The sequence below is a fragment of the Onychostoma macrolepis genome, chromosome 04, assembly GCF_012432095.1.
Source record: "Onychostoma macrolepis isolate SWU-2019 chromosome 04, ASM1243209v1, whole genome shotgun sequence".
Classification (NCBI taxonomy): Eukaryota; Metazoa; Chordata; class Actinopteri; order Cypriniformes; family Cyprinidae; genus Onychostoma; species Onychostoma macrolepis.
Genome location: NC_081158.1, coordinates 27,785,169 through 27,798,472, shown reverse-complemented (window position 1 = coordinate 27,798,472; position 13,304 = coordinate 27,785,169). Strand labels below are relative to the sequence as shown.

General features: G+C 42.1%; 1 protein-coding gene across 4 annotated transcripts in view; it reads right to left on the bottom strand.

Annotated features, from left to right (window-relative positions):
• Positions 1-13,304, bottom strand: part of btbd11a (BTB (POZ) domain containing 11a) — a 140,367-nt gene that overhangs the window by 24,765 nt on the left and 102,298 nt on the right. For all 4 annotated transcript variants that reach the window (XM_058774239.1, XM_058774240.1, XM_058774242.1 and 1 more), the window contains exon 3: positions 3,107-3,314. In XM_058774239.1, the coding sequence (XP_058630222.1) occupies positions 3,107-3,314 (208 nt within the window). The remainder of the gene's footprint in view (positions 1-3,106; positions 3,315-13,304) is intronic.

The following is a 13,304-nucleotide window of genomic DNA, read 5'->3' as shown; positions in this document are numbered from 1 at the left end:
CTGATCTCTTGTTTTCTTTCTCCATCTCTATTCATTACCCTCCTCTCATTTTTATTCCTATCCTCACCTACCATCTATTTTATTTTTTTTTCTGTCAATCTCTCATCTTTCACTCTTTCTTCCTCTACTCTCTCATTCTTCTGTGGGCCAAGAAAGAGAGAAATGAATAAAACGGAGCAGACTGTCTGTCCCTGGGGAAGAAGGCAGCCTGCTCATGCACCTATTCTGTCGAGCATTGCATGGGTGTCCCACAGGGTCCTTGGATGGGGGCTTTTTATCACACCTGAGTGATGTGGGAAAGTCTGGGACGAGTTGTCCTGATGGATATATCAATGTGGAGCGAATGCTAAACATAACTCTATAGCAATCCATTAATGCTCTCTTCCAACAGGAGTCAAGAGTTCTACTGTATCTTCATTGTGCTGTGACACTGCACCAGGGAATTCAAGATTACATCTAAATCACGTTCTCCTTGGCATCCCTGTGCCCTTATAGTGTGAATGCGGTCTGAAGTAACCCCCACGGTGATTGAAAAACCCTTGGGCATAAATTGACATACAGAAAAAGGACGCACTGCACAAAGCAACAGTGCACTAGATGTCATCTGAAGAAAATGTCGCCACCATCATGTATTGGGTCATTGGATGCTGTATAACACTGCCAATTTCTTTTATGTTGTTGTTTCTTGTTGCTATGCGGTTTTTGAGTGGCTGCAAAAGCCTCTATGATATTCTGGTCGACAGACAGGGGACGGGTCCCTACTTGAGGAAAAACCATGGGATTTTTTAGCCGTTTTATCATCTACCAGTTAAAAAGACATGATTTTTTTCCCCATTGCACTGTATAGTTCAGGACTTACTGAAACAAATATCTGTTATGGCTAGTAATAATCAGTGAAAAATATACTGTTTTCACTGGTCAGTACTGATAACTAGAGAAGAGGGTGTCTATTAACTGCTGAAGTAATACAAACATAAAAATATTTAAATATATTTTAAAAATATATAAAATTGCATTTTGTCTCTGTGTGTGTATATATATATATATATATATATATATATTCTTATATTTATATTATATATAATTTATATTAAGTATTATTTGTATCAAATAATACAATAAAATGCACACATATATCGTATGTAAAATGAAATGCAAATAAAATGTATATATAAAATTTGTTTTGGTGAATTTTGAGTAAATATGTAAAATAAAATAATATAAAATACAAATAATACATAAAAAGTTAAATAAGATAAATGCTAATGTATTCGGTTATTTTAAATAATAAATTATTTATTTATTATTACATTTTATAGAGAGAAGAGTGGTGTCTAATTGCTGAAGTAATACAAACATAAAAATATAAAATTTATTTGTGTGTGTGAAAATGACATATTTGTGTGAATATATATATACACACACACACACACACACACACACATTATTTATATGTATATGTATATATATATACACACAATTATATACACACACATATATATATATATATATACACATATATGTACACACACACACACACACACACACACATATATATATATATATATATATATTATTATATATATAATTAGTATATATTAGTGTTGTAGTCAAGACCACCTAATCCGAGACCAAGTCGAGACCAATACAATTGTGTGTTGAGATCAAGACAAGACCAAGACCAGACCAGCACTGCTCAAATTAATCTAAAGGATCCACATTTACTGCCTGAGAAATGCCTTATTTTTAATCATGAAATACAATAATAAGACACTTACAGAGCTGTTACCAATAAAATGAAATCTCTAACAACAAAATTCATCTTTGCACTGCAGTGGTGGCACATAAGCTGCATCTGAATTGGTACAATTACAAATGCATAAATAATATTGAGAATAATGTTAAAAATCGTTTAAAGCAATATGATTTTATTTTCAAAACAGTTCTCTTGTGATATTGCTTAATCATATCATATTATAGTATAAAAATCCACATCTCATACATTTAAGCACTTTTTTTGCAACAATATCTTGAATTTTGTGGGTGCATGTATTAATTTTGGTGACATTTTTGACACAGTACCTCAATAATTTCTGACCCAGCATAACAGTGTAAATCATTTTTTCTCAGCTATGGGGCCTCAATAAACTTCCAAGGGGGCCTCAAGATGACTTAAAATTGTTTCAAATAAAACACAACAAGCATTAAAATGAGCTAAAACAAGTAAAAATCAAAGATATTGCTTCACATTTGGTTATTTTATAATGAATATATATCTTTAGTCATGCTAAGCTCTAAAATATTTTGGGTGAGAGGAGGGGGGCCTTCAAAAGTGAAGTCAAACATTTTGAGATCCACTGGTATGAATCAAATTATTTATTTTTGTTATTTAGTTATTTAATTAGTTATTGATTGCATTTGAAGCAGGAAGTTTTACATCCAATCACATTGTTGTAAATGGTTGTAAATAAATCAGACAATTTAGTGATATCCCTGCATTTGTGGTCTTGACCGGTCTTGAAACAAAATCCCGAGTCCTCTTAGTCTGAGACCAAGACAAGACAGAGTACAAATGCGATCGAGACCGAGACAATACCAAGACCATCAAAAAATGGTCTTAAGACCGGTCTCAAGACCAAGACCGGTCTTGAGTACTACAACACTAGTATATATAATACATAATTTATATTATATATATAATTATATAATAAATTATACAATAAATTATAATTACTATAAATAAATAGATTATGTATAATTTGTAACAAATAATAAAACACATATATCATCGTAAAATAAATACAAATTAAATTTATATATATACTGTATATATATGTAATGAAAATGGAAAATATGCATTACTAGTTTACAAAGCTGTAGCCTGAATGGTCAAGCAGGGCATGGTTATGATCAAAATAACAGCCAATTAACCAACTTGGATATTGCTAGTAATAATACTAGTGATGATTGCATTAGCAAACACCACAAATTAAATATTAGATTCATGTATCTACATGAACACTATATGACTTCCTGTGCTGCCTTAATTAACTGCATTACCGTGATGTAGCAACTTTCATGCTTCTAATACACAGCACGCTCTTACCTCTCAGTGTGCAGGGTGATCTTTGAGGGTTCAACATTAGGGTTTTCCCACTCCATCTGAGGACAATGCATGAAGTAGCAGAGCGTGTAGAGGGCCTCCGGTTCCCAGTGCACAGTGCCGGTGCGGTTCTGGTGTACAGGCGTTCCATTGCTGGGGTTCTTGATGTGCAGAGGCTGAAGGTGATGCATGGCACGGGACACCAGGTCACCTACAGGGGGCAGTAAAGACATGTGGTTGAATGTATGAGAATGTACTTTTACAAAGACCCCCCTCGAGACTGTGGCTTTGCATCAAATAAAGCTTTTACACAGTCTTTGACATAAAACTAGAGGCCTCATACATCACCGCATGCACAAAGAGACTCAGACAGTGGCACATTTGACAGGGAGACATTCATTACAGCAGGAAATGACAGCTACAGGATAACAACCTTTTCCCTTTCTCACCGAAATCTGGTACAGGGGATACAGAAGATATCGCTCATCTTATGGAAAGGAAACTTGTCAAAATGTCACAATATTTCTATTAAACCTTAAACTGACAAAAGCTAAAATTTCAACAAGAACAGAAGAACCTGAAAATATGCAGCTTTTCTCTGAATTCAGCACATCTTAACTCTACAACAGACACTCATGAAGTTTAAAGTGACTAAAAGTGCATGAAAAGGCACTAATTCAGCAGAAGAGACTTGGGTTCTCACACACGTTTTCCAAAAGAAATCACTATTCATCAAATTTTTCCCATAAATTTTGGCTACATATAAATAATAATAAAAAATAATAATAATAATAATAATACACCTGGTAGACAGAAACATGGAATGTGTTGAGCTATATATATATATATATATATATATATATATATATATATATATATATATATATATATATATATATATATATATATATATATATATATTCAATTCGGAAATGTTGGGATGTTTTTTCAAATTTGAATAAAATGAAAACTAAAAGAGTTTCAAATCACATGAGCCAGTATTTTATTCACAACAGAACATAGATGACATAACATAAATGTTTAAACTGAGAAATTTTACAATTTTATGCACAAAATGAGCTCATTTCAAATTTGATGCCTGCTACAGGTCTCAAAATAGTTGGCACGGGGGCATGTTTACCATGGTGTAGCATCTCCTCTTCTTTTCAAAACAGTTTGAAGAAGTCTGGGCATCGAGGTTATGAGTTTCTGGAGTTTTGGTGTTGGAATTTGGTCCCATTCTTGCCTGATATAGGTTTCCAGCTGCTGAAGAGCTTGTGGTCGTCTTTGACGTATTTTTCGTTTAATGATGCACCAAATGTTCTCTATAGGTGAAAGATCTGGACTGCAGGCAGGCCAATTCAGCACCCGGACTCTTCTACTATGAAGCCGTGCTGTTGTAATAGCTGCAGTATGTGGTTTTGCATTGTCCTGCTGAAATACACAAGGCCTTCCCTGAAATAGACGTCGTCTGGAGGGGAGAATATGTTGCTCTAAAACCTTTATATACCTTTCAGCATTCATAGTGCCTTCCAAAACATGCAAGCTGCCCATACAGTATGCACTTATGCACCCCCATACCATCAGAGATGCTAGCTTTTGAACTGAACGCTGATAACACGCTGTAAGACCTCCCTCCTCTTTAGCCGGAGGACACGGCGTCCGTGATTTCCAACAAGAATGTCAAATGTGGACTCGTCTGACCATAGAACACTTTTCCACTTTGAAACAGTCCATTTTAAATGAGCCTTGGCCCACAGTTCACGACAGCGCTTCTGGACCATGTTCACATATGGCTTCCTTTTTGCATGATAGAGTTAGCATCTGCAGATGACACAGCGGATTGTGTTTACCGACAGTGGTTTCTGGAAGTATCCCTGGGCCCATTTAGTAATGTCAATGACAGAATCATGCCAATGAGTGATGCAGTGTCGTCTGAAGGCCTGAAGACCACGGGCATCCAACAAAGGTCTTCGGCCTTGTCCCTTACGCACAGAGATTTCTCCAGTTTCTCTGGATCTTTTGATGATGTTATGCTCTGTAGATGATGAGATTTGCAAAACCTTTGCAATATGACGTTGAGGAACATTGTTTTTAAAGTATTCCACAATCTTTTTACACACTCTTTCACAGATTGGAGAGCCTCTGCCCATCTTTACTTCTGAGAGACTCTGCCTCTCTAAGACATCCCTTTTATAGCTAATCATGTTACAGACCTGATGTCAATTAACTTAATTATTTGCTAGATGTTCTCCCAGCTGAATCTTTTCAAAATTTCAAAATTGGGGGTGCATAAGTGCATACTGTATGGGCAGCTTGCATGTTTTGGAAGGCACTATGAATGCTGAAAGGTATATAAAGGTTTTAGAGCAACATATTCTCCCCTCCAGACAATGTCTATTTCAGGGAAGGCCTTGTGTATTTCAGCAGGACAGTGCAAAACCACATACTGCAGCTATTACAACAGCATGGCTTCGTAGTAGAAGAGTCCGGGTGCTGAATTAGCCTGCCTGCAGTCCCAGATCTTTCAACTATAGAGAACATTTGGTGCATCATTAAACGAAAAATACGTCAAAGATGACCACAAACTCTTCATCAGCTGGAAACCTATATCAGGCAAGAATGGGACCAAATTCCAAAACCAAAACTCCAGAAACTCATAACCTTGATGCCCAGACTTCTTCAAACTATTTTGAAAAGAGAGGAGATGCTACACCATGGTAAACATGCCAACTTTTTTGAGACCTGTAGCAGGCATCAAATTTGAAATGAGCTCATTTAGTGGATAAAAGTGTAAAATTTCTCAGTTTAAACATTTGTGATGTTCTTTATGTTCTACTGTGAATAAAATATTGGCTCATGTTTTTTGAAAGTCTTTTAGTTTTCATTTTATTCAAATTGAAAAAATGTCCCAACATTTCTATACACACACACACACACACACACACACGCATATACACCGAATATTAGAAACGAATAGAACTAATAAATATAACTACAATAAATATGATTTAAAAAAATATCTAAATAAGACAAGTAACAAAAGTTATAACAAAATTATGCACCTATTGTGCATATGGCATAAGTCTGTGTTTCTACATGTGAATACTTGTACAAAATTATTAGTCGGTGAGACCTATTTTATATTCACACACATACACAAATTATTAACTTTACTGATAAAATTATTAGCTTGGATGAATCACTGAGCCTTCCTGGCAAAACAAAGGAAAATTTAATTGGTTCTTTCGGAAATCATAGCTGTTAGAAACAGAACAACATCACACACACACACACACACACACACACACTGCAATTACTGAGAATGTGCGCAGAAGGAAGTCTGTACACTCTGTTTTAAACCTTAACTTGTTAACTTGTGTCTGTGTGTGTGCTGCTTTCTTAATTTTATTGGATGAAGCACTAAGGTAGCAGCTGGTGAATATCACTCGCCATCAGACAAACACAAACATTCCATTTCGCCCCTCTCTTAAGCGCACCCACACACACCCCTCCTTACACACAGCTACACTGACGGTGCTACTCTATAATGGCCTTGTGAATTATCCAAAGGAAAGCCTTATCACGAGCAAATCTACTCTCTTTCCAAGTACATTCCTCACTCAAAGTTTATAGAGGAGAGCTGGTTTAAAGAAGGCAATCAGGCACAGGTTTCTAATAGTCCCTAAGAGCTTGTTCCCCTTCAGGAACTCGAGCTGCGTCGAAAACGCTAGGGGAACGCCTTTCAGCGATATCAAGCTCTGAATCATATGTGTAATCAGTCCAAATGATGGCGAGACGTCAGGTGCGGGTGACGTCATGACCAGGAAGCTTAAAAGCACGTGATGTGCAGCCGACTTCAGCTTTCTGTCATTCAGCAAAGCTCTCTGTGTGTGTCAGTCACGTCTATGTTCTGTGAGTCATATTTATTGTTGTCCGTCAGTACACAAGCAGTATGTCAAAAGCCAAGAATAAGGGCGAAAGCGGATCGCGTTATAGACTGTGTGTTCCTCCCTGCCCGCGCTATATTACGAGCAGGGATGCACACAGTCTGTGCGTGGTCTGCTTTGGAATGAAGCACGCAGAGTCGGCTCTCGAGGGAGCCGACTGTCCGCATTGTGAGAGAATGCCACTGCGTACGCTTCGCCCCCGGAAGGCTCTCTTTGAGGAGGCACTCGTGGGGTTAGCAGCGGGATCTGGTGGAGGGAATGGAGACGAGCGAGTCCCTATCTTCTTCCTCACCTGCCAGATCCACTGCCCGCTCTCTGGGATCGGAAGCCCGTTCTGCGGTTTCTTCCCCCCGGGGAGCGGGCTCGGCGCTTCTCCTATCTTCCTCCGAGGAGGTTGATGTGGAGAGCGTCGAGTATTCGCCCCCTCAATCCCCACAGTATGAAGAGCTAGTGGAGGTAGTTACTCGCGCGGTTGCCAAGTTGAACATCGATTGGCCCGCCGAGAAACAGGCTGAATCGCAGAAAAGTAAATTAGATGAATGCTTTCTGCGTACTAAGCCGCTACCTCCGCACCGGAGCCTGCCTTTTTTCCCCGATCTCCACACCGAGGTGTCGAGATCGTGGAAGAAACCATTCTCGGCCCGCTTATTCGTCCCCGCCTCTGTTTATTATGGTAATGTGGCGGGGCTGAGTGATTGCGGTTACAGAGCAATGCCCCGGGTTGAGCAGACGCTCGCGAGCTATCTGTCTCCCGGCGCGGCATCGTCTCTGAAGGCTCCGGTCTTGCCCTCCAAGCCGTTGCGCACAACATCAACGCTGGTGGGCAAGGGGTACACGGCAGCGGGTCAGGCTGGCGCATGTCTGCACACTATGTCAGTGTTGCAGGCGTATCAAGCCGACCTGCTAAAAGAGCTAGACGAAGGCGAGCAAATAAAATCTGAGGATATCGTACAACTAAGGAGAACCGCTGATTTAGCTCTCCGCGCCACCAAGGAGACCGCCCGTGCCATCGTCCGGGTTCTACAGCCGGTACTTCACTGTTCCAAAGAAGGATGGGGGGTTGCGTCCAATTTTAGATCTGCGGCTATTGAACCGCTCAGTCATGCATCTGAAGTTCAAAATGCTCACTGTCAAACAGGTCGTGTCTCAGATCAGGTCCGAGGACTGGTTTGTCACGATAGATCTAAAAGACGCATACTTTCATATCTCCATCCTTCCCAGTCACAGGAAGTTCCTGAGGTTTGCTTTCAGGGGCAAAGCTTACCAATATCGGGTTCTTCCCTTCGGCCTAGCACTCTCACCCCATACTTTCACGAAGTGTGTGGATGCTGCTCTGGCTCCTCTGCGACTCCAGGGCATCCGCATACTCAACTACATCGACGATTGGTTGATTTTAGCTCAGTCAGAGCAGATGGCCGTTCGACATCGAGATGCCGTTCTCGCTCACATGAAAGAGTTGGGGGTAAGACTAAACGCCAAGAAAAGTGTGCTTTCTCCATCACAGAGGACCACTTATCTGGGCGTGGTGTGGGATTCGACCATGATGCAGGCACGTTTGTCTCCTGCTCGGATCGCGTCGATCCTCACTGCAGTCACGAGAGTCAGAGAAGGCCTGTCACTCACTGTCAAGCAGTTTCAGAAGCTGCTGGGTCTGATGGCAGCAGCATCCAATGTGATACCTTTTGGCCTGCTGTACATGAGACCCCTACAGTGGTGGCTTAAGACCAAGGGGTTCTCCCAGAGGGGAAACCCGCGACGATGCCTACGTGCCTTGGACATGTGGAGGAAACCTTGGTTCTTGTCTCAGGGCCCGGTGCTGGGAGCCCCTTGCCGCCGCATAACGCTAGCGACAGACGCATCCCTCACCGGTTGGGGAGCGGTCATGAGTGGCCACCCTGCCCGCGGTCTGTGGAGTGGTCGCTATCTCATGTGGCACATCAACTGCCTGGAGATGCTGGCCGTGTTTCGAGCACTCAAACACTTTCTTCCAGACCTAAGAGATCGCCATGTGTTGGTGTGCACCGACAACACAGCGGTGGTCTTTTACATAAACCACCAGGGAGGTCTGCTCTGCGAGGTCTGTTTGCGACTCGTCAGACATCGCACTGTCCCCTCTGGTTCTCTCTGACTCATCCTGCTCCACTGGGGCTGGATGCTATGGTACAGACTTGGCCGAGGCTTCGTCTGTACGCCTTTCCCCTGATCGCTCTGCTCCCAGGAGTTCTAGAGAGAGTGCGCCGGGACGGGGTCCGTCTATTGCTAGTAGCCCCGTTCTGGCCGGGCCGAGTGTGGTTCTCGGACCTTGTTTCTCTCCTCGACGGCTCTCCATGGGAGATTCCTGTCAGGAGAGATCTCCTCTCACAGGCGGAGGGCATGATCCTTCACCCCCGCCCGGAGTTGTGGAAGCTGTGGGTGTGGCCCCTGAGGGGGCACAACTCATAGCCTCTGGTCTCTCAACCGAGGTTGTTGAGACCATCCTCCAATCTAGAGCTCCCTCAACAAGAAAACTGTACGCCCTGAAGTGGAGACTCTTCACTTCATGGTGCGAAGACCGCCAGCATGACCCAGTTAACTGCCCGATTGGTACAGTGCTGGAATTCTTGCAGGCTCGTTTCTCTGCCGGGTTAACCCACTCCACCCTGAAGGTTTACGTGGCGGCTATAGCGGCCTACCACGCCCTTCTTGGTGGGCAGTCAGTGGGCAAGGACCCCCTGGTTACACGTTTCCTCCGCGGTGTGATGAGGCTGAGGCCTCAGGTACGATCTCGTGTTCCTCCCTGGGACCTCGCTGTGGTGCTAGATGCTCCCTGTAGGCCTCCCTTTGAGCCTATTGAGGAGATATCAGACCGTCTTCTTACGTTAAAGACTGTATTTCTCTTAGCGATATCTTCTCTAAAGAGAGTTGGAGATCTGCAGGCCCTTTCTGTGGCCCCTTTCTATCTCGACTTTGCGCCCGGTCTGGCCAAAGTTTTTCTGTACCCTTGTGCGGGTTATGTCCCTAAGGTCCCCTCTTCTACACCACGGCCTGTCGTACTTCAGGCTTTTTGTCCTCCTCCCTTCAGGGAGCCCGACCAGCAGAGGCTTAACTGTATGTGTCCAGTACGAGCACTGGACACATATGTCCACAGAGCTGCCCTGTGGAGAAAGGCGGACCAACTGCTTGTTTGTTTTGGTCCCCCTAAGAGAGGTCATCCTGCTTCCAAGCAGACCCTTAGCCGGTGGATAGTTGATGCCATTACCGTTGCCTATGAGTCCTCTGATCTCCCCTCACCATTGGGGGTCAAGGCTCACTCAACGAGAAGTGTGGTGGCCTCTAAGGCCTTTTTGGCAGGTGTGCCTATGCAGGACATCTGCAACACTGCGGGATGGTCTATGCCCCTCACCTTCGTCAGATTCTATGACCTAGATTTCCGAGCCACTGTTCTCCTCTGTTCTCCTGCCATAGCTGTGCTCTTCCACACTAGGCAGGGATTTGCAAGTCTGGCGGCGTGGACATCTCGTTCCCCTAGCGTTTTCGACGCAGCTCGAGTTCCTGAAGGGGAACGTCCCAGGTTACGTATGTAACCATGGTTCCCCGAGGGAACGAGACGCTGCGTCGCAGGGCCATACTTCCGGCATCCCTACTAGAGCTATGCTTCATTCCTAGAAGCTGAAGCCGGCTGCACATCACGTGCTTTTAAGCTTCCTGGTCATGACGTGACCCGCACCTGACGTCTCGCCATCATTTGGACTGATTACACATATGATTCAGAGCTTGATATCGCTGAAAGGCGTTCCCCAAGCGTTTTCGATGCAGCGTCTCGTTCCCTCGGGGAACCATGGTTACATACGTAACCTGGGACGTTTTCTTTGTTTTTTGTTTTTTAAGAATTTAAATGTTTGAAAGCAGGGTTTGTGGTTAACATGCCTTACGTAATATAGGTTATATATCTATATCTATCTGTCTATCTATCTATCTATATATATATATATATATATATATATACAGTATATATTATTTATTTTTATTTTATTTTTGAGTAAGATGACACTGCTTAAAACCAATGATCAGCAGGCATGTTCGACTGCTCATGAACAGAAGCACACATTTCTTCACCTGTCCAGATGGTCTGAAACACGTCTTTCAAGCTATGCCAAGCACCATTCATCTGAAGCTAGCCTTCGTTTGATTGTACCAGTGTGTGTGTGTGTGTGAGGCGGGAGAAGAGTGGCAGCGCCTATGCAGGCGAGCTGCTGTTGTTATTCAGCACCGATCCGTGCAAAAAGGGAACAACTATCTCAGCAAGAATGCAAAAAGATTTGATTCCAGTGTGACCACTGTCCACCCTGGGAGTTACTGTTAACATTCTACATTTTGCCTGAACCAGTTTCTATTTCGGCTTTTGCTGCTTTTAGGTGAAATGTCACTGACTTGGAGCTGCACAAGGAAGACATGAAGCCGAAATGAGAGACGAAAACAGCCAGGACAGAATTCAAATCTTAAAAAAATACTACATCATTGTGTTGACCTAATAAAAAGTAACTAATTATGTTACATCAACACGTTTTATGGAAAATGCTCTGGTGTGGGGAAAACAGGGGAGTCTGGTGTGGTTCTGCAGGGGGTCTGCTGTTTGAAAGCAATTAAACCTTTGTTAAAAAATTAGATAATAAAAATGATTGGACCCCATCGGCCCTTGCTCCTCCAATACGGATGGCTTGGCTCAGCTGAAATGTGACCTGTGAATCACCTCTGGAGCTCCAGGGTGTGTGAGGAGCACAGCTGCAGGCCAGAGGAGTGGAAAGACCTCTGCATAACACTCATACTCACCACTGCTAAGCTTTACAGCCGCTGACCTTTCTGAAGCACACAACATACGGCATCAGCAGAAAATATGACTGCTCTGTCAAAATACTAAGAATCAGTTGACCAGTGGCTCTGGAACATCACAATTAAATCTAATCATCAGAGCTGCACTGACCAACATACAGTAATAGAGAGGAAAACGATAAAGACATCACTCGGATTCAGTTCTTCTCTCTCCATCTATATGTGTTAGAATTAGTGTATGGTTAGCAAATACTAAAATGAAAACCAAATGAAAACATTTTTGTTATCTGAAATAAAAACCAAAAACCAATTTAATTTGAAAAAAATGGAGAATTAAACTAAAACACATTTTAATAACTTCAAAATAATTTTAAATAATTTTAATTAATTAATTTTTAATAATTACATTTTAAAAAAATATTTTAAATACAATACCATTGAACACTACATTGGCAGCAAAAGAATAAACTAAGATAAAAACAAAAAACACACACACAAAAAAACTAAAACTTACAACCATAGAGTGAAAAGTAAAACTAAATGAAAAAGACAAACTGAAAGGGGGAAAAAAAGAAAGATTTTGGCAGACTAACAATGCCTTGGCAACAGCCCACAACACTGTAGTTTTGCACAGGCAAGTACCACTCAAAATGTCTTTATAAAACCTAAAAAAAATCTTGTTGACACTATTATAATCGACACACAACAAGCTCCAAAACACCTGCTGATAAATGGCAAAGATGGCCCACATATCCAGGTTAGTTAGACACCTCATCCTCCTGGAAGGAACATTCTCTTCACCACAATACAACAGAGGCTCCCGTTTTTTCAACCCAAGCCTTTCGGGTGTGATTCAGCTTTGAAATTGCTCCAATTATAGATCCACAAATTCCCCTTTACTCCCATCTTCGCTTGCTACAGAGAAACAGGCAGCCTAAATGATAGATCCTCTACATGGCCTTCTCTAGTCTAATTGCTCTTTGGCGGCTGGTGTAGTTTGGAGGGTGTCAGAAGAGGGGAGAGAGCGGAGGCTTTCTCACATCTTTATACTTTGCGGTAATTATTCTCCGGTCGTTCCCAAAAGGCCTCTCAGGCACACCTGCATTAATCATGAAGAATGACTCGGAGGGACTCCCTCTCTCTCCTCCCTTCAGCAGATGCTGGAGTAGGAGGTGTAATTATGAGGAACGGATCACGCCCCCGTCAAATATGATGCTGCAGAGATGCCCCACGAGCCCATCCACTCTGCCAAGTGCGATATTGAGGCAAAATACTCAACTTTTTTATTTCTTGCTGTATAGTTTTGCATAATATTGAAAGAGGGAATCTTTGAAGGAAAGCAAAGATGTTCTACTACCTCTTCTCTAATGCAAGTTTCTTGGAGGAGAAGAAAATGAAGAATTATCTTTACTAATTTATATGGAATCAAAATTAGACGCATT